Below are 27,730 nucleotides of genomic sequence, written 5' to 3' on the forward strand. Positions count from 1 at the left end.
CAGTAAACTAGAAATAAACAGATTGTTCACAAAAAACAGGTAAGCGGCTGCACACACTAAAGAAGACAGCATATACATCAACAGAGGTAACGAACACACAGTAACTCTGCAGGGAACTGCAAACAGTCTCATGGAATAGGACATCTCATTAACTTAGCATTATCTACCTACACAACCACTCCATCAAACTCTCATTAGAGAAAAGTAGGGGGTCCTTGTGAGTCAGGCTGCTCTGGTGTCCCATTTAATACACTCCCCACTGACACAGGAGTTACTGGGAACCATTATTAGGATGTCGTTGTCATTATTAACCCGTCGCTCCCACAGCCGCCCTGGGATCACCTTGGCAGGCCTGGGACGGTGAGAGGAGATGATGTTGCCTGTTTGTCACTATATATAAAGTACGGTATATTTGTCATGGAGTAATTTTGAAATGTTTGTCTTAAAAAGTTGGTTTTCTTTGACAAACAGCTAATGCTTCACAAAGGCCTTTCCTCTTTTTTCTTCTTCTTCTCCACTTTGCAGCATCCTAATTTGGACAAACGTTGCAGTGAAATGAACTCTTCATGGTTCAGCAAGACATACTGGACAAGTTCATGCTCCCAACTTTGTGGGAACAGTTTGGGGATGGCCCCTTCCTGTTCCGACATGACTGCACACCAGTACACAAAGCGAGGTCTGTAAAGACATGGATGAGCACATTTGGTGTGGAAGAACTTGACTGGCCTGCACGGAGTCCTGACCTTAACCCGATAGAACAGCTTTGGGATGAATTAGAGCAGAGACTGTGAGTCAGGCCTTCACCTCCAACATCAGTGTCTGACCTCACAAATGCATTTCTCTAGGAATCGCCAAAGATTCCCATAAACACTCCTAAGCCTTGTGGAAACCAGAAGAGTTAAAGCTGTTATAGCTGCAAAGGGAGGGCTGCCATCATGTTTAAAACGTGCGTGAAGACAGACAGGCAAATACTTTGGGGAATATTGGCTGATTTTCCTTTTGTTATTCGGAAATCCTATAAATAATTGTATATTTATGCACCAAAAACTTTCCTCTTTTTACTTCTTCTTATGATTTCCCTAAATTTCATGTGAAAAACCTTAGTCAGGCATAACAGATGATGACTAGTGCACTTTGCAAAACTGACACCCTAATTCGGACCAAAAGCAGTCAGCTAGGTGCGCCAGGATCTCAGCTGGTAAGAAACTATAGTGACTGTAATTACTACAGCAACTGTCATTCTCATTACTGTGGAAGAGAGGGGGAAGAGGCGTAAGAGCTCAGTTAGCCATCCTCTAATGAGGCTCTATATGTAACACTAGGATCACAGCTATCCTGGGTGGTGATGTCACCAACCTGACCTGTGCAATTAAAGCTCTAGGATGGAGGAAAAGGGCCAAAGGGAGCAAAAAGAGCTTGCTCCATCGGATAAATCGTTATATAGGATTTCTTTAACATCTATCTCAAATTACTGCAACAAACTAGAAATCTCATTTAGAGCAGCTTTAGATCTTAACGTTTTCCGTTTAAATAAAATCATCTCTTTACTTCCATTCTCAGCATTAAGGCTTCTTTGTTCTCTGCAATTGTGACAACAACTCTGATGGTGTGCAGTTGTGTGTAATCTTAATAAGCTTTCCTAACGTGGTGCAACAGGGAGCCAGTGGGTGGTTGGTTATCGCCAGGCATAACGAGGGATGTGAGAATGCTGTCTGCTAGCACCGTGGGTGTGTGTGTGGGCCCGTGTGGAGGAAGCCATGTTTTCACAAGGAGGACAAGGATTTAATTGACGCGTGTGCATGTGCACATTACGTGTGTGTGCTCACACGCTTGCAGGCTTGATGATACTTGTGAACACCTTGCCATTCCACATTTGAGTTGAAGCGCGCGCGCACACGCTCACACAGAGACACGCTAAAGCATCACACACACAACGGCAGAGCGCTGCGGCTCATCACTGCGACAAAGGTGGTTTAGCATTCTGCCTACAGAGGAAACAGATTAAAGAGAGAAGAGGAGCAAGGAAGATAAAAACAACTAAATGAGTCCAGAAGAAAGGAAGAAAAACTACTAATACAATATCTGTATAAAACTTTAAAAACAAACAATCAAGATTTACAGCGATAAAAGCAAATGGAAACATTCTGATAATGAAAGAACCCACTGGAACAGAACAAAATGGGTAAAACGAGTAAAGTTAAACATTAAAAATTCAAGTCTGGTAAAGTCAAGTAAATAAATGAACAAGTTTAATCATTATAGCTCGACAAATAATACTTTTCGCTTCAACTTCAGCAAATCCTTTTTCTTAGGATCTGGTCGCACGGGCCCCTGGTAACCGCTGGTTGTTAGGGAAAAAATGAGTTTTCCCCAACTGGTTGGCGAGTAGCTGCAGGACGTTGCTGGCTGTTGCAAGATAACATCTATCATAAGAAAGAATACAATATTGCACTGATAACCTCATTGCGATTGCTTTGGCTTCTAGCAAACACCCATAGTTAAAGAAAGAAGACGGCAGCTTTTCTGCAAACACTTGCCAACTACCTGCTGAGTGGTTGCATGACTATGAAGAGTGTGATGCAAATGAAAACGGAGAATATTTCCCTTGAAAAGGTGTTAAAAGTTGTCCCTTACCGCTGAAACTAAAATGTTTCAAAAGGTGAAACTTTTAGCTTAAAATGAAACGATTTCCTTTTACAGCTTGCGTCGCACTTTTTTAAGATTCACTACAGCTCGGAGAGCAAATCTAATAAAATTTGATGTCCTTGGTGAAGCTCCCTCTCCACAACCAACTTCAACTTGCAAAAGCCAGCAACCACTCACCAACCAGCAGGGGAATGCACATTTTTCTCTAGTGACTGAGGGTTGCTACAGGGTCACCAACTGATCTCTATGACTGCGTAACAGAGGCCTCATTGAAATAATTCCTGCTCCTTAGAAGCCTGAACACAAGAACCGCATTCTCTCCAGTTTAAAGTCGAGATTGGAACAGCCCAAAAACATCAAGCTGGAGACCTCAAGCAGAAGTCACATACATGCCAACGGAAATATCAGGACACAAGAGAGGCACAGGCTTAAAACTGACCCTAAATAATACTAGCAGCAAATAATAAGACGCTAAACCTGATGCGATGCATTTTTGTCTCTACCAACATATGTTAGTGTGTAACTATGGCCCCTCTGGACTGTTGGCTTTGCACATTCTGAGACTGAAAATCTTTGTCAGTGCAACGTTTATGGGGTGAAGGTGGGTTGCAAAGCGGCTTGTTAAATGGAGTCCTATCTGAGATACATCGACTGGATGATTGTAAGGGTCTCAGCGGAGCCATCAGCTGATGTCGTCTGACACTGAGATCAGCTGATTGAGGCTCTTTGCATTAGTTCTGTCTGTCTTTGAGGTGAAAAAAGGTTGGAGGAGCCTTTACAGGGGAGGACTTATTTGACATTATATTTGATACTGCATCAATTGAGGCTCCAAGGCTAGTCGGGCTTCTTTTATCTGTCTTGGAGGGAAGTAAAGGATATATTACTGCGCTATGCTACATGGAAGGAAGAATAAAGGGTAGAAAAGACTTTCTGTCACCGGACAAACTTCAGAATGAGGCAACTTATGTCCTGTAAACATGTGCTCATCCCTGTTCTTCTTCATAGTGTGTATCTCTACGATAACTGCTTCCATACTTTAACCTTAACGTCTGAATATCCTCAAAGATTTCTGACTGAAAAACGATTTTGTTAACACATAACAATAATCCTGTGTTGTGGAGTGATCTGCCATCTGGCTGGTACACTATTAAAATCCTTCTGTAAGCAGGCGAGCATGTGAACAATGCCACTTATACGTGATGGTAAAACCATCACATGCATAGCATGCATTGTTTTCTAGTCTGTGTTGACTCGTAGCGTGTTACCACAAAAAATAATGATTTCTTGCAACAGGCTTGTTATGTCCTTTTCAATAACGAGGCTGCAGATAGCTCAGAGCAGTGAGAAAACTGGCCAAATCCTATTCGCCCTGGAGAATAAGAGCAAGGTATAAAGAAGCAGAGTGGATAAAAAGAGAAAAGAAAGCAAGAGAAAGGCAGGGAAAAAAACAAAACAATGAGTAAGTAAGAAAAGAGGAATTAAATGAGCAAACCAGAAAAAGTGAGAGCCGGCTAAATAGCCCATCTGCCTGGGAGAATAAGCGAACAAGAAGGAGGCAGAGAAGAAAGAGAGAAAGACGAGAAAAAGTGAAAGAGAAGACGAGGGATGGATGTGTTAGCCAAAGCTCCTGTGAAAGTGCAGCTCGGCTGGGGAGGAATAAGGAGCTTAGGAATATATAGAGGGAATGCAGCTGCGTTCAGAGGCACAGGGAGAACAGTTAATCAGCCAAGCAGAAATGTTATCGCAGTAATTAGATTGCTCTGTATGTATTTGGAGAAGAGTGCATATATCTCAGTGGAGTTTTCAGTAAAGAAAGTAAAGGAGGGGAAAGATATGAGGCGAGTGAAAGAGAAACAAACTGAGAAGCAGACGGAGAGAGAGAAACAGGAGAGATGGGAAGAGAGGGGGGGAGATTAACAGAGCCGTGATGTAACACGGTGCCTTCTTCTCCTGTTCTGGCGAAGTGGCGCTGCTCAACAGTGAGACCCGTCGGAAAATATTTCAGGCTTCCAATAGACAGAATAGCACTGAGGGCAAAAAATAGACAACAAGTGCTCTTTAAAATTGGTGTCGTTTCCTTGTGGAAGTGAGGATCGGGCTACAAGTGGACTGCCGCCCAACGACGAGGTCACGTCAGGCCGCTGGAAGCTGGCTTTTGGCAGACAGCTAGGCCAGCCAATCCAGGCCTCTCTGAAGAGAGTCCCACCTTTGCTCGATAATGAAAACAGCCAGCAGGCCATGAGCTTTCCCCACCGGGCATAATTAAATCTATTTATCTGACTTTCCCTCCATATGCCCTGCACAGTACACCAGCAATTTGGCCCAAATCAGCTTCCATTGATGCCGGGTACAAGCGCCGATAGGACTGGGATGAATCTGTAGCTAGATCCACCCAAGTGCTAATCGTAGTTAAAACAGCTTCATTTAGAAGGCATTAATAATGTAGGGAGGAAGATACCTTAATATTCAGTTCTTTAAAGTACTTTAGCTGAGCATCACAGCAGAAGATAATTCAAAGATCACGGAGTGAGGAAGGGCACAGGATGTAGCAAAGGAGAATAAAAGCTCAGTAGGACTTACGGACCAAAAGCAAGCCAGTAAACTGACTCTTGCACGAGAACGTTTTGCTACTTCGCAATGTCAAAGAAACTACGGTGTCGTCAACAAGCTGTAAGGAGGAGGAGCCGCCAAATTTCCTCTTCAAATGAGAGTAATTTAACACCTAAAGGAGAGAGGATCGAGGCAGGCAGGTATGAACGCACAGCAAGTTGCTCTCAAGGGAGCAGAAAGCATATGGAAAGCTTGTCTTAATCAACGCCTGGCCGGTCCTTCAAGCACTGATGCTTCAGTCAGACAATAAGTGATGAAGAGAGGGCGGGAAGAAGGTGCTAGGATAGAAGGAAATAGGAAAGGACTGAGAAAGGAAGGGTTGTCCAAGAAAAAGATGAAGAAGAAGAAGAAAAGAAAGAAAAAAGAGTGAGAAGGGATGCAAGCAAAAGTAAAAGGGAAAAGGATGAAGGGAGAGCAAACAGAGGAGATGGAGTGTAAAGTGCTGGAGTGCTGCGCCGTCCAGGGGCTGCCTGGTGAAATATGGGCGTCCCTTTAATTGTTTGCATTCTGATATGTGGCATATTTTAGCAATTCCACATAAAATCTGTCCCCCCTCCAGCAATTTGTCTTTTGTTTCGCTCCCCACTTCTGTCAGGGAAACCATTCATATTTAACAAGACCACTGGGCTATATGCCTCATTTTCATACTCGGCCATTGTCTGGGCAGTACATTCAGCCAGTGCACTGACCTCTCCACTCTTTGTTGCACACATCACACACACACGCATGCATGGACGCACGCACACATGCAATGAGATATAAACAGATTAAGATAATGAAAGCTAGGCACATTAGCATACACGATCACAAAGCCTTTATCTTGCTTAGTTTGCATAATACTGCACTTAATCTGACTAGAATCACTGGTTTAGATGGTCAGTTCACACAAACTACAAATAAGAACTAACCATATCACTTGGTTATTTTCCTTTCATGTTTTTGGTTTAAAGTTCTGTGGATTATTTTAACAGGTAGAGTCATTTTTAAAATCATAACTGTGGATGTTGTAGCTCAAACTGAGCATCAGAATGGGGAAGAAAGGTGATTTAAGTGACTTAAATCAAAAATGTAACTCAAATAGCCACTCATTGCAACCAAGGCACGCAGAAGAGCACCTCTGAATGCATCATACCTTGTAGCAGACACGCTACAGCAGCAGAAGACCACACCAGGTGCCACCCCTGCAACTGTGTGATGCTATGATGTCAACATGGACCAGAATCTCTTAGGAATGTTTCAAATGTTTAAAACTGCAGAAGCAAACAGTATGTCTTAGGTTTCAGGTTCACCATAGTAGGTAAAGAAGTTTCTGACAGGGTGATAGATTTAGATGAAAATCTACAGAAGTACTCTAATTGGCCTGACTTGGCCAGTGGTCTGAAACCTGGCTTTTACTGGCCTAGGCAACAGAAGAACACGCACACATACATAGATTTAAACTCATTTTGAAAAGTTCCGGATGCTTTAAACCTGGATGAAAGTGAAAAATCTGTTTTAATACTCCTGGAAACCACCTGTGAACTTTGTGAATCATAGAAATTCTTCACATTTTCCAGCTGCAGGCTTGGAAGCAAAAAAAAAGGCTAGGTCACCGTGACTCCACATGAGAGCCACTGGCAGACTGAGAAAGGTTAGACTACTGGCTCCTCCGGCCCTCCACACATCCTCATACAAGAAACACTTAACCTTCTTGGTGTGCAAAGCAGAGGTCGTGCTCTGAGTGTATTTTAGTGGGAGATACGCGGTAGAGGGGAATAAGGAAACCCTCAAGTAAAGAGGAATACTTGTGCGCTTGTGTGTTCTTGAACGTGTCTGTCATTAGCACATTAAATGACAGAGGAAGTCCATCCATCACACATGGCATGGCTGGAGAGGACATAACCGCCAGTGGAGGTGTAATCACTTCCTGGCGCCCGATGCTTTGAGCACATGTACGTCCAGGAGTTGGTAAGATCATATGCTAATTGGTCGTGACTGTTTCCTGTGGCCTCGTTGAGACCTTTAATTGGCCGGTGAGTGATGGGCAGCTGGCTGGTGAGATGCCGCTGAGCCGTCTGGATGATACGAATGCGTCTGTGCTTCGAAAGGCCCGTCCCCCGGGGTCAATTCAAATGTCATAACTCGACGGGGACTGATGGATCGTGAAAGCGATCAAAGCAAATGGAAGCCTCGTCTCACTGTCTCATTTTGTAATTACCGTGTGGCCAATATTTCTCAGAACAAATGTGGGTATTGTGTTCCTGAGCCGGATGACTCACTCAGACTTTACCAGTCGAAAGAAAGAAAAAAGAAAAATAGGGCTTCGCTCCTAATGAGAACACAGCTATTTGAAAACAGTGACAGCAACTCTTTTGGCTGGCAGAACTGCAGAGAACATTATAGAGTAATTAGTTCTCTGAAGATTGCTTCTTATGTAACATAGGGTGTAACATACTAATGAACAATAATAATAAAAAAAAACTTATCTGAATAAAAGAGTATACACCCGGTGGCCTCCAAACTTCCCAGGGAAAATCTGCAGGTAAACAAGTTGTTCAGAAGCCTATAAATAAAGTAATTAATTCATCAACTGCTCCACTGGAGCTCCTTCACGGTCAAGCTGCAAAGGAGTGAGTCGGCATCCTCGCCTCACCCCTCCCCTACCCGCCCAACACCAGAGCTGTAAATAAGAGAGGGAGAGAGAGCGGCTCTGAGCCAAAACGCTCTGGTTGGAGGCAGGTGTAGCCGGGCTATGAAAAACAAGAAACATAAAAAGCTTTTCGTGTGAGAAGAGAAGGGGAGATTTCAAGGGGAAGCGTTGTAGCGACAGAAAAAGGGAGCGAGGAGGACGGCGGGAAGGAACGGCGGAGGCGCGTCGCGACTGCCCCCTTTATCAGCTGATATATATGCATGAGGATTTCCTCATCATCTCCGCTGTCAATTTCCCGTCCCTCTGATATTTGACTGACAGCTCGCATCAACACCAATAAACCTGCACATCATTTCAGGAAAAGCTGCCCATCGTGCTGAATGGAGGGGAGAAATGGAGGGAAAAAAGTTAATTTGTTTTCCCGCCAGCTGCCGACAGTGATAGCGTCCGCGTCTGTTTGCTTCCATGGCAAAGTTGTAAATTAGAATTGTGCCTCAGTACCAAGTACAGGAAGCTGCTTCTGCTGCGAGAAAGCTCATTTCCAACAACGGTAAGAAGTACTTGGCAGCTTTTTATATGTAGGGCGACCGGAGACTTACCGGAAGCAAATTGAGCACAATTCTGAATTATGACAAGAAAAATGAAATAGCTGTCATTTTAGGACTGCTTTTTCCTCTATGGAGGGTGATTCACTGGTTGTTGTTAGCAGTATTTTAATGTAATAGCGTGCAGCTTTAAGAACCATGCTGGTATTTATATCTGGGACTGAGTATAATAAATTTGGACATAAGAACACACACAAAAAACAAAATGACGAGGCCAACATATCCAAATACTAATGCCCCACACACACACACACACACACACACACACACACACACACACACACACACACACACACAGTAAATTACAGGTTGTTCTATTCACCATTAACAGCTAAAACTCAAAGCAAATAAAAAGACTGACTTTCTCTCCTTCACTGCAGCTTTGAATTAATCACAGTGCACAACTTGCATCAGGTAAAATTGCAAAAGATTTGCATGTACCTCCCTTACATAAACGTACCAATACCAGAAATGCAAATATTCGAAACCCATATCAAAATTCTCCTGCCGAGTAAAAATCCATAAGTAAATTCCCAAACAGTTTTAATCAGAGCAGTTGGGCTTTTGATTAAGTCACAGCACAATAACAGCTGCGTTATGTGTGCGTCGCATAGCCCCTCACAACCTATGCAAAGCATTTGATTTAGCAGCTTATGCTATGCCACTGGAAATGTTATGCTTGACTAGATAAACAATCTATTAAATGATTCCATCAGAATCTTCCTGACAGATCTCAAAGATGCTTTCAAAGGTTTTCCGTCAGAGATTTTGGTCATTACACAGTTGCTGCAGATTTGTGGTTGCACACCCACCATGTTCCTGGCCTGTGATTGGATTGAGATCTGGTGACTGCCGAGGCCATTTGTGACCACACCGCCATGTTCAAGAAACCAGTTTGAGACGATTTGGTGAGCCTGTGTGAACTGGAGTTTCCCATTCTTAGCTGACAAGAGAGACATTCAGTGCGGTCTTCTGCTGCTGTAGCCCACCTGCTTCAAGGTTGGATGCAAAGACACTCTTCTGCATGCTTTGATTGTAACAAATGGTAAATTGAAATATATTCATATCAGCCTGAAGCTGTCTAGCTGTGAGTGACACCTGGTGTAGTCGTTGCACGTGTTGTGCATCCAGAAATGTGGAGATGCTCTTCTGCATACCTTGGCTTTAATAAATGGTTATTTGAGGTACTATCATCTTTCCAGCATCTGCATTTCACCTATGAAAACAGCGCGCTTGTTCTCTGGCCTCTGGTAAAGAAACATAAGGGAATGCTATTCACCAGGTGACCTAAGAGTATCCTGCCTCCTTTGAAATCTTCATGGTCATAAAATAAAAACTATTGATTATTATAAATAATTCAGAATTATTTACTCACTTTTAAGACCCATGTGGAACACACTCCAGAAATCTGAGTGCTTTCTTGATGGTAATGCTATTTATACATATGCTTCCTCCTCCACCTTGAATATTCTTTATTCCATTTACTACAGGGTGCTGCATTTTATTACCAACCACTGTATCTTATGTGAAAATTTGAGATGGTCCTCTTAAACAAACATAAGGGAGCAGTGCTGCTTGATGTTTGTTTATTAAAAATTAGCCAATTACCTCTGCTGCCTTGTTAAGATTTAAATGTAGTATTTACGATGCCGAGTCACAGGAAGTTCTAACACTAGCTGCACCTCTTATTTACTCTACAACTGGGTTCAGATACTTTGCTGCATACAAATAGGATTAAATACAAAAGTTTGAAAACTACATTCTCTTATTTTATTTGAGGATTTTATGCATGAGCATCACTCCTGAATAAGATTTTCCTAAATTTCAAAATGTCCATTCTCATGTTGTCTTTGCAAAGGTCTCCTTTAAAAACAGGAATACGCTGATTTCAATGAGATCACCTGTTTAAATAAAGGATTTAATAATAATGCGAGCCCTCAGCTATGCACGGGTGCACTCTCTCATTTTAATTCAGCCAACCTTTGCTCAAAGTATACAGCAGGGAGAATATACTCTGCAAGGCTTTACATTCCCTAGGAACGTGTATTTAAGGCAGCCCTGATTAGTAAGCGATAGCTGCGAGTTCCACGCCTGTCAAGTGTGCAAAGAAAGTGATTTGTGGTTTTGCATACATTATTTATGGAAAGATAAAGAGATGAATAGAGGGAGTGATAATGCTTATCCACAAGAGATATCCTGTGAGCAAAATATATGGCCTTACGCATATTTTACAAAAGGGAATACTAACATTAATAAATACTGTCGTGCAGACTCCTTTCTGTATCAGCGCAGCTAGCAGCCCTTAAATGCCAGATGAGATGCTGGATCAAAGAAATCCACCTGCAGTGCATTAACCCAACGGTGGGATTAGGTAATGCACCTCCGATTTACCCCATCACAGCTTAGAGTCACTGCTGTGAGGCACCCACACAAACATGTCAGAGGGATTTTGATATGCCTACCAACACGGCTGACAAGTACAGCCTATTCAAGACTCCTTTCCCTTCCTGCTGATCTTAAGGTCACTTGGTGTTTAAAGTCACTGCGGCACTGTTGTGGCCTGTTTCGGTGCTCCACATTACTATTATTTCGCACCGATGGTCGGCCTTACTTTCCTGGTTTCTTTCAAATAAACAGATGGGCAGTGACAACCATTCATACCAGAGCAGGAACAGAAAAAAATAACAGTCCACAGAAACCTCAGAGTAAAGGAATAACACGCCCTGCCTCTGTTTAACTAGCAGGAGGTTTCTTGGACCTCGCACTAGTCATTAGCACACTTGATAATAGAAAATTAGAAACTCGAGTGAATCCATCGAGGACTCTGAAGCTAATTTTATCCAGCGTTGCTTAGTTAAATCAATAGTTCACTCAAGGACAGAGAGAAATGAACTGGGAAAGAGATACTCAACCATAGAAAGCTAAGTGAAGCAAAACAGAACAAAGAAAGGACATTTGAGGACAATCTGAGGAGAAAAGGCTCATCGGGAAACTAAAATTGGAAGAGCAAAAGCTCGAGGAACAAGGAGGAGGAAGACAGGCGCACTTATAAGAGCAGTAATCCATCAGAAATCATCAAGCGTCGAGCTCCTTCAGTTTGACACCGAGACTTTGGTTTTGCAGAGCACAGCCCACCAGTGACTACCTTTTCCACCCCGCACATTCTGCTGCTCCGCGATAGGATGAGAGCGGAACGGACGGAGCTAATTGGCTTGCGTCACTGTCGGATTTCTTCTGCGCCGCAAACAGAGGAGCGGGGGAGAGGATATACTGTACGATGCCGTACGTGGGATTTGTAAACAGCAGATCAGAAGCGTCGACTTTCATGTCCCTTAAATGGGTTGAGGGGTGTTTGCGTGCGGTGGCGGCAGGAGACGTGCTGATAGCGACAGCTCCACATTGATCCTGACTGAGTGACTGACGGGACACGAAACAGACGGCGTGTGTAAGTGCCCGGCAGGGCCGGCAGCGGAGTTGAGCAATGACACACCCGGTGACTGGTGTGATGAACGCTCAAGCTGATGGAGTTGCATGAATCTGTGTATAAACACAAATCCACATTTCAGTGCAGACCGAATGTCACTTGGGAGTGAAACGGGGAGCGTTGCACACAACCCTGACCTCCTGATTAAGTCGTGCTGGATAAAACCATAACATGTCTAATCCTTCATGAAAACAAGACCGGGTCTGAGCTCAAGCAGTTCAAGCTGTACACACAAGAACAAACGCCCTCAGCAACTTTCCAAGGCTGAGAAACTTGTAGAAATATCACTTTGGGGAATGGTGAGGAGAGAGCTCTAGCTTTTACTTCGAGATAAAAATAATATTGTAGGCAAAGGTTTTATTACAGTCCAAAAGTGGAAGATAAATATCCTTTTTCTGATAAGGACATCTGAAACTCCTGACCAGGCTAACCTGTCTTGTTCTGCAGATATGGCGGCGACGTTGAGAGAAAACATAAGAGCAGCCTAGTGTTAGTCTTTCCGCGGTCTGTCAGCAGCACGGCCCCCGAGGCTACGTCCTGGGCAAAGACTTCACTGCCGTCTGCTGAATACAGACAAGACGAGCAGTCAAGCGCTACTGAGGAAGGTCTGAAGGGCACTGCCATTTGTCTTGGCTTATTTAGCAATCAGGGAGACAAGACGCGAATGGGGCTTTGTGAGCACGGTGATGAAAAAGAGGAGAAACCGCATCCGAGCCCAGAACAGGAGGGACACATACAGGAAGCAGAACGCACTCTTCCATCTTTAACCTTAAGACGGTGTGTCTTTTTTGACACTTTGTTTAATTCGATGGGAGTTCTGTTTTAACCCCCCCCAACCCATCAAAAAAACTGGCAAATGTCCAAATCAGTTTGGACTATTTGACAGTGAAACAGAAATCAGGAAGCAATGTCATTACAAAGTCGATTTCACAGCAGTCCCTGAGATTCAAATCAAATCACAACCGGCTTGTAGAGCGGGCCCGGCTTACTGTAGTTGCTGTGGCGACTATAATGCTCAAATAATTACTAAAATACCTGCATAATTGTTCTGTTTGTATGCTATTGCACAGTTAGAGACCTTGCATGGGCCATGCACTTCTAATATGCAATAAGTGTATGAGAATAAAGTTAGAAATTAAATTAACCAATAGCATAATTGGTATTTCCCCCCAGATTTACTCTAAATATCACAATAATACCTTGAATATCTCTCACCATGACAGCTATAAAGAGAAAATCGGATATTGTGACCACCGTATACTAAATCGTGACTATTTTTTGTCAAATAATGGTACAAAATATGTGCTCCACCAATTTCATAGCAATTGGTGGAAAAAATATACATACAGGTGCTTAATAGATTCCCCCGCCAATCTGACTTAACGGAGTCACTATTTTACAACTCCCTACGGTGCTGCTTATCAAATGAATGAGTCTACAGTAAAATGAATGGAGATTAATGAACCTTTAGGGGGGAAAAAGAGAAATTCACAGGGGGATTGGCAAACAGAGGAGGGAAATAAATCAGCACCTACTTAAATGAATAACTGGACTATTAAATTTGAATAATAATACACACACACACACACACACACACACACTCAAAGCACAATGACGTGAATGAATCCATAATTACAGTTTTACACCTTTTTAGGTGCATTTCTATCTAAGTTACACTCATTTTGATATCATGCGTTATCGTGGGTAACATATCATGACAGTATTATGTGGTGAGTTAAGGAGCATTCCCACTGTGTCGCGCTCAGTGACTCGATTAATGTGCTGAACTGTTACATTGAAAGCATCTCTAGGAAACAATTCTTACAAAAAACGAATTTTAAGCCCTCTTTAAAACCTGAAACTCGAAATAAAATTCAATTTTTTGGAAAATGGAGTGTTTATTTAACTTTTTTGACAAATTAAACAAAAAAAAAAACAATATTAATTTGAATATTTTAGTTTTAATTGGTATCATATTTGCTACATCTGGCATCTTTGGTAATCGACTGCTAAAAATTGATTGTGCATCTTATTTTGGTTCTTCATGGTGGAAAAATAAACCACACTGATGATGTCGACGTCTCAAAAACACACAAAAACTGTATGTATCAAATGATACACTAGGCGTTAATGGGTTAAACAGGAAAGGCTGCTGCTTGGCTGACCAATTTACCATCGTGTGCATTTCGATTCAATAAAGACTACATGGATTTTTCCAAAAGGATATTCACCGTTTTATCAAATGAATAAAACGGTAATTACATTTTTTTTTAACCTTAAACAAACACGTTTCTTAAGGCAAACTGCTGCACTCATGTAAAATAACAACATCTAGGCTTTTAAATGCAAGGCCATGAAACAATACAATGAGGATCATGTATGAATTTAGAAAAAATAAATGTTCCCACAACAAATATGTGATTTCCAGAGGTCACCGTATATCCAGCTGTTTGCTACCCAATGCCAAAAACAACTTGCTCTTCAAACAATGCAGCAGCTAAATTAAATATTTACGGCCACTGGAAGGACGGGGCCGGCTTCCAGCATTTGTCGTGCTAGCTGTTGTTGTGCACACTTTCATTGCCGCGGTAAATTGAGGTCATATGTTTATAATTTGCCCTTTTCCTAATGCTGCCATTGGAGTAAAATAACATTTGAGAGCTGCAATCAGATTGAACAGTGCAATACTCCAGCTAATTAAGTCATATTTCAAGTTCAATAACAATCAAGCTGGACGGATAAAGGCCAGGGAGAGCGCGAGAGAGAGGGGCGAGTGTGCGGCGCGACAATCTGGAAGCTTTTACAATAGTCAGGCTATTGTTGAGGTAGAAGAGGAGTCCAAGTCTGTGCAAGAGACCAGCAGCAGGCTGGTTTTGATTGTTTCTGACTACTGTGTTAAATTAAGAGGGAGGAAAAAAAGAGCGTGGACATAGTGAGATGTGTGAGCCCAATGACAGATGCATTTTACTGATACACCTGAACTTGAACTGTGAGAAATAAAATAAGTGAAAATTGGCAAGTAAAGGCAAAGAGACAAGGAGAGTATACACAAGGCAGGAAGAGAGAAGCGAGGATCCAAATGCAGAAGTACAAACAGAAAAACGAGGAGTCCTTGTGCAGCACATGTGTAGAGCTTCATATAAACACAATGTGTGTGGCGCAGAATAGGAAACAAAACTGTCTTTCCTGGGTAAATCCAGCTCTAGGCGAAGTGGATTTCAGCTTTACACTCAACTACAAGCTGACATGTGCTCTTGCATGTACCTCCTCCAAGTGTGTCCTTCATCTTACCCTTCCCAGCCCCGGCTCGACTCTCCCCTACCGGGCTCAACGTGTGAACATCTCCTCCATTACTGCCCTTGACACTGTGGCCGATTGGATTCTTATCTGCCATCTGTAGGCCAACGCTCAGCTCGCGCTATCTCTCGTCACAGCCTAATTGAATCTCAAGTGTTGGAAGTGTAGTGATACACTGACCACACCGTGTCACTGCCAATAGATAAGGATTGCAGCTGGTGGGATTGGACCACCGCAAATCACGATGGGGACATGTTGATAAGGGGGGTGACGAGCGGTTTGGGTCACTACTGTGCGACTTTGCTTGGATTGAGAAATAATGGATACCCTCCATTACTGAGAAGCTTGTGTTCACATCCAATATCCAAGATCCCGTAATCCTGCTGTGCTCGCAGAGGTAATTTGTTGAAACTTAACCAAGAAAAGTAAGACATAGTGCTGCTTCTGTCCATCGATTCTTCTGTTTACAGGAGGGATGCACCTGATGTCTGTTTCCCTCACAGCTACAAAATGCACATCTGGTTTTAACCAGCAGGCAAACCTAAAAATAAAAGACTAGTAGAAAATAATACAGATGAAAATCAGCTCAATTTAAAGAGAACAATATAAGTAATGCTGCTTTCAGACGATGCTATAGCTTGAGCTTTAGGAGTAGTTATCTGGTTTGTTCTAGCTGTTAATTTTCTTTTAAAATATTTGATTTAAAAAAAAATCAAAGCAAAGCCTTTTAAATGGTTTTGTTTCAGCTAAAGCTGCAATGATAATACTATTATTATAGAGTTGGGCTAATGCTAACTGGTGATCACTGAACATTTTCCCTCCTCATCTTTTTTTTTTCCAGTAATTTTGCATTTTGCTAGGGTCAGTGTCCCTCCTGGTACCATGAGCTGATGCATAGGACCCTACAGAGGTTGCACAGATAGTCCAACTCCTCCAGCATGGCACATCAATATGTGCCATTGTCAGAAGGTTTGCTCCGTCTCCCAGCACAGTCTGTAAGCGCTGGAAAGGGCCGTAAAAGGCCCATCAGCAGGACTAGTATCTGCTTCTTTTTGCAAGGAGGAACAGGACGAGCACTACCAGAGCTACAAAATGACCTCCAGCAGGATGCTCGTGTGAATTTTTCTGACCAAACAATCAGAAACAGACTTCATGAGATTGGCCTGACGTCCTTCTAGTCGTCCCTTTGCTCGCTGTCCAGCACCGTGGGGCCTGATTCGAATTTTCCATAGAATACCAGAATAGGCAGGTCACTGACTGACACCCTGTGCTTTTCACAGATGAGTGCTGGTTCACCCTGAACACATGTGACAGACGTGAAAGCTGCCCGTAAGAATAAGTGATGGTCTGGGGAGATACAGACCTGTATAGACGTCAACTGATCATCTCTGGGACATGTTTGTGTCCATCCGACACCATTAGAGTCTACCAGGAGCTCTGAGATCCCCCAGTACACTATCTGCCGTGTCATTAGGACCATGCCCCTTGTCAGGCACGCATACAAGCACGCGGAGGCCATACAAACTACTGAGCACCATTTTGAGTTGCTGCAAAGAAATTGCAATGAAACTTAGTCTGCTGCATCATCTTTTCACTTTGAGTTTTGCCGTGTCTTTGAATTCAGCCCTCTGTAGGTTGATAGTTTTCATTGCCATCAAACAATGTGGCATCCTTTCACTCCTGACACATTACCCAATCCATCAGCGCAGATCCCCAGCATGACTTCGTTTCATTGAGATCCGATATGTTTTCAAAGTGTTCCTTTAATTTTTTGAACAGTGTATATACAAAAGGCAGCACATTCCCCAATTTGATTGCAATGGGTTAATAAAATAAAAATGAAAAATTAATATGTCTCTGTTTAATTACTTAGAAATGTAATTAAACTTGGAAAACCAGAATAAAAGCATATTACACTGGCTCGGTTTGTGCTTCTAGGATCCATTAATGTTCCCATCAGTGGTTTATAGGACACTTATTACCACCGTGCCAATTAACATGCTTCACTCCTGCCAGGACACGCATGAAGAGATAAAGCTAATGTCAGCACCTTATTTGACTCTGGAACTGTAATTGCAGAAATACAAAATGTTTCGTTTAAAAGTGTCAGCTATTGCCTCAAGTGGAAAGAAGTTAATTTGTGAGTGCTATTCAATCCATCTGCAGTCAGCCAGCGACCAGCAACAGGGCTCATGTACATATTTAACTAACGTTTACATCCTCATTAGGTTCTATTTGTCAGAAAGTCCATGTCAAGTCATTTTTGTTGATGACGGGAGCTTTCAACTGGGGAAGCCAACAAGTTACAAACTAGTTAAACATCAATTGGGGATGTTAAGTATTCGGACCTGAAGATCTCCTTACCTTAAGATGCCAAATCCTTTCTTTTTGGTCTTCTTCTCTGTGTCCTCCACAGAATCCAGTGACTTCTTCCTCCCTTTGGTCTTCTTCTCCTTCTTCTTCCTTTCATCCTTCTTCTTCTTCTTCTTCTTTCCATCGTCTGCATCCAGATCCTGGCGAGACGAGCTGCTGGCGGGCGTTTCGTGACCGGAGCTGTGCTCTGACATGTCGTCGTCTGATGAGGGAAAACAATTCCCACGGATAGGATAGGTTGGAGGGCAGAGGTCAGAGTAGATGCACAGACAACAATGGAATATGTACTCATAGATATAGCTCCGAGCATTACAGGCAGCCTTTGTTCTTATGCAAGCCCCTCAGGTGTAGCAAGATACCAGGAACACAGATTTGAGGGTTTTTTGGGTTGTTTTTAGTTTTATCTTTTGCAGCGTTGACTGTGTGCCTAAAAAAACCCTCAAATCGTAACTTTTGTCCACACTCCAGGATTTAATTTCCTCATATGTTTAATCGCACACATCCCTCATCCCACACGTATGTGTGGTCACAATTTAGAGCATTAAAAATATGCTGCTGTAAGACATAAAGTTGTTCTTTCCAAATTGCTGAGTGGATAAAATCATGTAGCATTTCATTAAGGTACTTAGGCTAAGCACTGTACCTTGGCAGGCCTCTGGCTCTTTTTTGAGTGCCAGTGTGTTATAAAGCTTAAAGGATGTGCACTGGCAGCGTAGCCTCTCATTTAAATGGGTACAGTGTCTAGGAAGGAATCCCAGTCGTGCATTAAAAGGGAACATTCCTTACAGTGGGCAGTTTTGTTGTGTCTGCTTCTTGTTTTTCGAAAAGATTTTTGGTAGTAGCAGTTCGACATGTCTGCTTTTCTCCTGGGGTCTTACCGTCTTCAGAAGGTCCGTCATACGACTTGTCAATGGCGATGCGGAAACTCTGGTTGCATCCCCGCCCCCGGACCATGTGCGGCCGTGGGCGATGAAAGGGCACGTGGTCTTGGATGTGACTCTGCTTCGCCTCAGACATGGCCGTCTGCAGGCTCTCCAGGGAGCTGGACTTCATGAGGCCCAGGGTGGGGCCGAGTGCTCCTCCATCTGAAGGCTCTACGAGACAGAAAGACACTCCGCCATGACTAATTCATCCCAAAGCTAACTTCACCATTTTCCACTATTCCAGCACATAAAACAGAGGAGGAAATCCAATGAAGAGTATAAAAGAAGCCTGGCTGATGGATGGAGGATGGAGGTTTGCTTAAATTTAGAGACGCAGCCACTGCTAAATTGACACAAAGACTTTATTCAGATCACAAGCTTTTAGGATAAACTAACCCACCGCTTGCAAAACATTAAACTTGAACCCATCTCCTCAAATAATATTTCCTTATTTAAGGAGCATCTGCATTAAACTTTTTAAACTCTCAGAGCTGGCTACAATTTAATTTGTCTTCAGTGTATGTAAGAATTGGTGCGGGGGCTGGGACTGCAAATTCCAGGATTTAGACGGTAATTTATCCATTAGTGTTGTTGCTTCTACAGGCAGTTATAATTTAGGTAATACAGAAATGGGTCTTTTGTAAGAGTTGACACTTAATTAGCTCATTATCTATGAATCACCAGGAAACATAATCAAGCTCAGTTTGCTATTATTACACTAAAATCACTGATTATTGAACTAACAACCACAGTAACCTTATGGTTCCTCCATATACAGTACAGTAACTACTTACTACTTAACATTACTTAACACTTGCTTCCAGAAAAATGCCTTTTTGGGGTATGCTTTAGGCTTTTTATGTATATCAGAGACTAAATGTAAATCCTGGAGAACATTCAAATCAACTAACACATAATAAAACTTCATTGTATGGCATGAAAGTTGGGAAATATGTAATGAAACTCAGAATGCATAGACTTAAACTAACAATACATAGAAAGAAATAATATTTTTCATGAAAAGCCATAGAGTCTGAATCTACTCGAAATAAAATTCATCATTTATGAAATGTCAGCTGGGATAGGCTCTAACCCTCCACAAGTATAAACTGAATAAGCGTTTAAGAAAGATGGATGGATCGAAGGAATGCTAGGAATGGTAATTTGCGGAATTAAATTTTAATAGCTGGAATAAAAGTCTTAATTTATAGCATAAAAATCAGAACGAAAGCCGGAATATATAATAGATTGACTGTGCAGGGTGCACCCTGCCTCCTACTCAATGTCAGCTGGGATAGACTCCAGCCCAGCGCCACTAACTAAGAAAAGTAGTTGGGAAAACAGATTGATTGAAGGAATGACACGGCAGCAATGGCGACTGATAGAATAAAGCCAGAATACATCAAATGAAAGATGGAAAATGTGGACTAAAATTGAAATTCATGGCATTAAAGTCATTATTTATGGAAGGAAAAAAAATCCTGCTCTTACAAACATTTTAAAGTCCAAATTGCATCACCTTAAAGATCATCCTCCTAAAACTTTCTCACATTATTATGCATAACCGTCCATACACATGCATAAACTTGTCTGGAAACTATGCCTAGCTCAAGGCCTGAAAATGTAAAAATCTCACATATACACGTGGATCACTCAGTATCAGCTCTCACACATTTTTCTGTTGACGTATAAGAGCTTTTTGGAATGAAGCTGAGAGCGGTTAAAGAGAGAAATATGAAGTCTTGTATATGAAATGTAGAGTGAAAGGTAAAGGAAGAGGAGAGCGTGAAAAACAGGCTTGACAGAAATGGGGAGAAAGTCGGAGTCCCGTATGAGCGACATAAAAGAAGGGGAGAAGAAACGATGAATGAGGTGAAACGGTACAGGCGCAGGTGAGGAGCGGTACTATGGGAACTGACAGGCTCATGCATAAGCAAGAGACAGGGGGGAATAAATGAACTGCCATCATACTGTACTCGGGGTATGGCCTCCAACTCGAGAGGAAGAAAGGGCTAGATGGAGGAGCAGGAGTGCAATGAAGGCCACAGCTGATTCAGCAAGGGGATCGGAGAGCAGGCGGGGGAGGAGGAGGAGGAGGTAGCGGGGAAATGCTGAAGATTTGAGGAAACACAGAGCTGTAAGGAAAAGAAGAAAAGAGTAAATGTCACTGAGAATAAAGTCAAAGACGCTTGTGACATTCAGGCTGTGGCAGGAAACTGCGGGACAGATGACCGAGAAGACGGCTGCTTCCAACCCCTAAAAGCAACTAACCCACCCAGGTGATGTATCACAATAGAGCAGTGACTCTTCAAAGAAGTTACAGGCAGGTTGCAAGCAGCGTTTTCACTTTCTGAAACTCTTCTGTAGGGATGACTTTCTCGCATCATGGCACTCACTGCTTAAGACGTATTTTTTGTCATTTCAGAGGCTTCAAAGCTTCCAAGCAGAGCGGGAGGGGGTGGGAGGGTGGGGGGTGTTGGGAGTGAAACTGAAGCGGCGATGGAGTCGAAGGAGGAGGAAAAAAGTAAGCAGAGCGTTGCTGCCTTTTAAGTCCTAAATTGACTTTCTGAGAGGAAGTGGGATTTATGGGGAATAAGGGGAATAAGGGGTTATAAATAGAGAGGTGGGGGGGTAGGGGGGGGGGGCGCTCAGGAATAAAACGCTCAATTTGAGAGGCAGGATTTGTGTCACAAATGTAATTACGGCTGTCCAGCTTGCAGCCTGATAGAATTAAGCTCCTTGCCAGTGCACTGCCGCCGCACTATGCAGGGAAACTGTGTGTCTGAGCGCGTGGGCGGGTGTGTATTTACCACTAAATGAGAGAATTTTGTTCCAACCCTTAAATAAAAGAAGAAGAAGAAAGTCATGATACTGACTACGTGAGATAGCGGCGAGCGTGTCCTTGACCGCCACAGATGAAATGAGCACAATTTCTTTTTTTGTGTGCATGCGTGGGGCTGCGAGTTGCACTCATTCCATGCATGTCAGGCTGTTGAGGCTGGAGGTAAATGAATAATGAGGGTTTAATAGGATGGATGAGCGGGGGAGAGGTGGCTATCATCGCCAGCTCGATCCAATGGAGGGTGAAATCAGCGTTTATCACATATCGCTGCCCGCTGTGCCAGCAGATGCTCTCACGGATCCGTTCACATCATGTCAGCCTGATTGCCACTGATTCAAGCTGGTGCACACATTTGACAAACAGCCTAACAGCCAAAAAAAAGGAGGAAAAAAAAAAAAAAAAAAAGAGGGCCAGGATGACAGTCAGTGCCCTTCACAGCTGCAGCACCCCTCCGCCCAAGATCAAGAGGTAATGTCACGTCTTCGCTTGGCATCACTTTTCGCTCACTTTGTCAGCGAGCAGCAAACTTCTGCTTTTTCTTCACGATGAACTTTCTCGGCAGAGATGATGTTTAATGAAGGGTGGGATCATCAGTGGAGAGGATGAGTAATCATCATTAGATTACTCAGAAACAAACTCAAGTTAAAAAAAAAAAAACAGTAAAAAAGAAAAAAAAAGGGGGCAATTTACAACTTGCACTTCAATAGAAAACATCCAATTATAGAACCAAATCTTTAAAAAAGGACTTTAAACAGTTTTGGAACAACAAAGTGGTCTGAATCTCTGGCCGCCATCTCCAGAAGCAACCCGACGGCCTTCGTAATTTGCCTCAACAAAGTTTGCATCGTTCCTCCCAATGCCTGTGTGCAAAGCAGCTAATTTTCCCAGAAACGTGTGTGCGCTGCTTTTCTTATTCAAGTCATTTAACTTTGATCAGCGGGAACTGGGAACTTGCTGCCTACAACAATCCACTTCCCTTTTATTTCAGCCCGTATCCTTTACTTAGTTGAGTGGATAAAAAAAGAAAAAGCCCAAAAAACAAAACCTGGTGTGCTTTTGCTTTCAACAATCAAACACGAGCTGTTGCTGCTGGAGGACATTTGAATCAATTTGAACCTCTCGCACGATTCCCATCACTCTGCGGCACTGGCGATTCGCACGTCCTTGAGGTTCAGAGGATGTGTCAGCAAGTTTTCTTGATTTTTGTTTTTTTTAAAGGTTTGTTTGAATGATTCCGCGTTGGGTTTCTGACATTTGATGTGTGACGATTCCTGCCTACCGCACTTAAATGAACCACAAAACTAACAGTTGAAAAAAAATGTATCTGAAAAACAAAGCTGATATCATTAAAAGTGATGACCATAACATAAACCTAATCTACAGTGTGATTAAATTATCCAGGATGTTTTTCAGGGGAAGAATGTCAATTACACTGTTATAAAAGAAGCCTTTAAACAGTCATTTACGGTGGCAACAACGTTTGCTGTAAACATTACTTATTCATCTCGGGATTAACGAGTGACTCCTTTGAAATGCGGTACGAGAACATCCTTAAAGACGAAAAAACTAAACAAAAAAGGGAGCTGAAACAAAGAACCTGCCAATTACCTCTGCGTAATGGTGCTTGCATTCCCCCCTAAACGCATAAACACTCCAAAGTGTCCACAAACAATATCCACTCATAAAAGCCCACGCCTGCATGCAAGCTGTAGGTGCTTACACACCAACACACGCATGCAAATATCCACCTGCGCGCATTTCTAACCCGCACGCATCCAAATGCGATGTGTATTATTGTGACTCTGCAGAGGCTGACTGCTGTTGTGTCTGTATTGAACAGACAGCAGTGAAGACTTTGCCTGGAACGTAGCCTCGGGGTCCCGCTGTGCTGACAGGCCCTGAAAGGACTAACACTGCTCCATCACGCTGCTTTGTACTTTAAAAAAAAAGGTATTTTAAAAGTGAGCGTGACACACCTGCAACCATCATTACATATTGATACAGTTTGTTCAAAAATTTGATGTCATGGAGGTCAAATCATTATCAGTAAAGGTAGGTTTTTTTTGTTTTGTACAAATAAATACAAAATGTTAATTGCAGCTTTTTCACAGAGTTGGGTAGTTGGAATAAAAGTGATCGGCACAAAACTCTTAATTATTCGCTCAATGAATTCAAGAATAAATGAACTTGAAAATTTCTAAATTACAGGCTGTGCAGTGAGTATTCCACACACACAATGCTGAAGCCTTGTCGCTCTGTCTTACCTACAGCACTGTGCCAAACCCCTCATTTCTTTATTTTTTGTTAGGAAAATGGGAAATAAGTGCAGTGATTTAATGAATTGTGTGCAAACACACATTGAAATGAGTTTGTACAGTTCTAACAAGCTTTAAAGTCAATATTTGGTGTGACCACCTTTATTCTCCATCACAGTCTGAACTCTGTGAGGCAGCTTTCTTCTCATTTCTTAAAGTAAGGACATTCAAAGCTTTTGTTTAGATGTTTCTGCCTTTTGTTCTGTTCTCTGTCAAGATGATCTCTCACTGCTTCAATAGTTTCGATGTCCGGGTGTGTTTAGGATCACTGTCATGATGAAAATGAAGATGTTACCAATCTGATGGCTTCCAGATGGTACTACATGGTGGATCAAAATCTGATGGCACTTTGTTTCATTGAGAGTTCCAACAGTTTTGACAAGATCTCCAGCACCACTGGCTGAAACCAGGACACAGCCTCCACTGTGTTTTACAGGCTGTAGACACTCACTGTTGTACCTCTGTCCTGGCCTCTTTTGTACATACTGACAACAAGTTGAACCAAAAATATCAAATTTAGATTCATCCCTCCATGGCTTTCAGATCCTGTTTATCTGCTATAGATCATTTTTAAGGCGTGCCACTTCTTTTCTCCTCCTTTTGTCTAGTTTCCTCAAATTTTTTAATGACATACTGCACACCATTCAAGATGTGTCAGCTCTTTCGTTAATAGCCATCCAGGAATTGCCTTATTGGTTCAAAAATACTCGTTTTTTGCCGTTCTAACAGTGTTACCTTTTGTAGATTAAGGAAATGGGACCAAATTTTGTCGTTTCGCAACAGGCTGCTAGTAACAAAATGTCTCAACATACAATTTAAAATGTGTTGTTTGCTCTGTTGTCTGTTATGTATAGACACAACACTGGTTAGGCCAGTGTTTAGTGGCTTAAAAAGCAAACAAAAAAAATATTCTAAAAATGGTCAGGTACAAGGACTGGAATGAAAATGAGTGAAAAAGCAGCCAATTCGTTAGAAATTAGTATAAAGAAATGAAGGGCATCTTTTTCACTGTACTGTATAATAAAATCCACTCTTAGGACTAACACCAACAAACCACAGCACCAAGATGACATTATGCATTATTTGTGCAATTTGACTTAAGTATTTGCTACATATCAGCAGCTATATTGTGACAAATATGTATATTAGAGAAACCATATCCTATATGAGGTTGAGGGAATGCATGTATGGAGATTTGTACAAAAGCTCACTGAACTGGATAATCTGAAATCAACTCATCTACAATTATATGCTGATCACATGTGTTGCATTGTCTAGAATAATCTAGGATAATTTGTGTTAATTAACGAAGTGTCGTGGTAACTTCCTGGCTTTTGAAAGGCTCAGTGCTGGATTCTTGTGATGTCTGAGGCTGCAGGTATGTAATAAACTCAGAAAGAGAAATAACAACGACTTTACAGACATTACTTCCCAAAAAGTTCTATTTTAGTAACATTTTTGTGAGACAATGTTAATGAGTAAAACTCAGCATATAGGAAAAGTGTCTCCTTTAGCAAAAGGCACACAAACAGTGTCTTGTATGCTCTGCTCTCACAACCCAAATCCCGATGCCATCGTTGTCGGTTTTGAATAAATAAAATAAAAAAATTAATTTAATGTAAGTATGTTCTATGCATTTTGTCCATTCCTGAGTTGTGAGTCTACACCAGCCATATTTCACAGCACTGTGACTTACAATTATGAATCACTCAGACTAATGTAAAATTTTCAGTTTCTTTCTTTATTGAATAAACTCTGGCCAAGAGAGCCAGTGAGACAAAATCCAAAATATTGTCTTTAGTTATTAACATTTGAAATGATGAAGGTAATTGAAAATGGCACTTGAAGAGTAACACAAAATTAGCTGCCTTTCCAGAAAAACGCCAAAACTTTTCAAAAGTACTTGAGGTTTTGTGAGGGCACAAACCCTGTTTACTCTGTCCCTCCCAGGCTTCTAGACTTCTGACTGGCTAACATTTCAACACAGTTTGAATTTGGTATGTCCCTGACAGCGTTTGCTTTTTACATGTGGACGGAGATGTTATTTTAAAAACTGCATGTATGGATGGGCTTTTTTTAAATTTTATTTTTTTAATGAAAACGCAAAATCTCCGTTTTTAAAAATTCCTGTGTACGTGTGGACGTAGCCTCAGACTTTATATCCCAAAGTCACGACTTTTTACAGAAGTGTAAAGGTGTTGCAGTAGTTTGGGTCCAGATCAAAAGAGACAGGAACCCTCAGCATCTTACCATTTCCACTTTGGTTATTCTCTAGAATAATCCTGTTTTCTTAAATATACAGAATCATGTGCTTAAAGTTTTGCATAAATACTACAACTGTATGCCTGAACCAGTCTGGTCAGATTAAGGGAAACTACTGCATGTCTGAAAGGGGCTTAAAGCAGATATTGTTCTAGTAACGCCATACAAGCAAGCCCACACACACACACACACACACACACACACAGAACACTTCTGAACACCCCCCACAGCGTCTCACCAGAATCTTAACACTTACCTATCAACTGGACTACAATGTGCTCTACAGCAAGCAGCTTTGTAGCAGACTGGCAAAGAGGTTGCCACGGTTACAAGAAAGCGCCCCCTCCATCAAAACAGCTGGGGGTGGCAGTGGCTGTGTGTGTGTGTGTGTGTGTGTGTGTGTGTCTGTCTGCATGTGTGTGTACTAGAGAGAGAGAGAGATGGGTGATGCTGAGTTGCCAAGGAGACACTTTAGTAAGAAAGGGGCTTGCTGCTCCTGGCCATACTGTAGTTCTTTAAATTGGGTACAGGGAACACACGCTTCAAGACACACACATGTAGGGCACAGCTACACACACACACACACACACACACACTTTTCAATCTAGTATCCAATCTCAGGATCAACCAATAAAACCTGAAGCTGTTGTTCTGGAGACCAGTAAAACAAGCCCTGACCTGCACTCTGCTATAAAAACACGTGGCACTCACCGCCACACATACACTCTACACACCTGCAAAAGAAAGCCTGATCTCAATGTCGCCCTGTTCAGTGAAGGTTCTTGAATCCAATTCAACAAAAGCATTAAAAACAGGGTCACAAGACACAGAAAGATTACTTCCAGTTTTAGTAAAAGCAATTAAATTCAACAAGTTCTTAAATTATCACAGATATTTAACGATCTCATCTCTGTGAATGTTTTTAGATTTAAGCTGTTTAAACTACACAAAGTAACACACAAAGGTCTCTCACGAAAGAAGTGCTTCACACTGGATTAAATATACTGAACGTGGAGCTTTAAAAGCTTTTTTGGCGTGAAACCACAATGACACGTTAGAGGTATGAATACAAACTGTATATAAAAGATGGAAATGACATCGCCCGGTGATATGTTAGCATTTTGGTCAGCCATGGTTTTTCTTTTGTTGTTTGTTAAAATCAAATTCAGATGAGACTGGAGTGCTAAGCTTTCAACTAAGGCTAGCAAGCTTGTTCGCAGCTTGCACGTGTCTTGTGCAAAGTAAACAACAAATAAAATACTGGAAAAATCACCAAGCTGGTGTTGATAGTTTTTGGGATGTCTGATGGTACAATTAACCCGATAGCAAACATATAATTTGTCACATACATGAATAATAAATTCTAAAAAAAAGAATCACCATCACAAACACAACTGTGAGGAAATTGTGTTATAGCATACTATAAAAATGTACTACTGCTGCGGTGCTGGGGATTTTTGTGCTTTTTTAGGTAGTCCCCAGTGGCCATTCGAGGAACTACACCAGTGTGTTAGCTTTTCTCTTTTCTTTCCTTTATCTGTGACATTCAGCCCCCAAACCCAGGACTTACATACAATTATAACAGAACACTATTCAAACATCAGTAACTTTCCACGTTTGAATCAACTGATCCCGCTACTTTTTTCATAGGATTTGTTGACAGAAAGATAAATACAAAACATCCCCAGCTGCATCCTTTAAAAATGAAAAAGACACAGCAACTATTTTCATATCACCCGACAAA

At 42.0% G+C, this 27,730-nt stretch overlaps 1 protein-coding gene across 1 annotated transcript in view; it reads right to left on the reverse strand.

Annotated features, from left to right (window-relative positions):
- Positions 1-27,730, reverse strand: part of LOC102209165 (partitioning defective 3 homolog B-like) — a 100,674-nt gene that overhangs the window by 58,424 nt on the left and 14,520 nt on the right. The window contains exons 5-6 of the mRNA XM_005730904.1: positions 18,523-18,738; positions 17,636-17,846 (exon numbers count right to left, since the gene is read on the reverse strand). Coding sequence (XP_005730961.1) covers positions 17,636-17,846; positions 18,523-18,738 — 427 coding nt within the window. The remainder of the gene's footprint in view (positions 1-17,635; positions 17,847-18,522; positions 18,739-27,730) is intronic.

The sequence above is a fragment of the Pundamilia nyererei genome, unplaced genomic scaffold (genome assembly GCF_000239375.1).
Source record: "Pundamilia nyererei isolate P.nyererei 1_Seehausen unplaced genomic scaffold, PunNye1.0 scaffold00040, whole genome shotgun sequence".
Taxonomy (NCBI): domain Eukaryota; kingdom Metazoa; phylum Chordata; class Actinopteri; order Cichliformes; family Cichlidae; genus Pundamilia; species Pundamilia nyererei.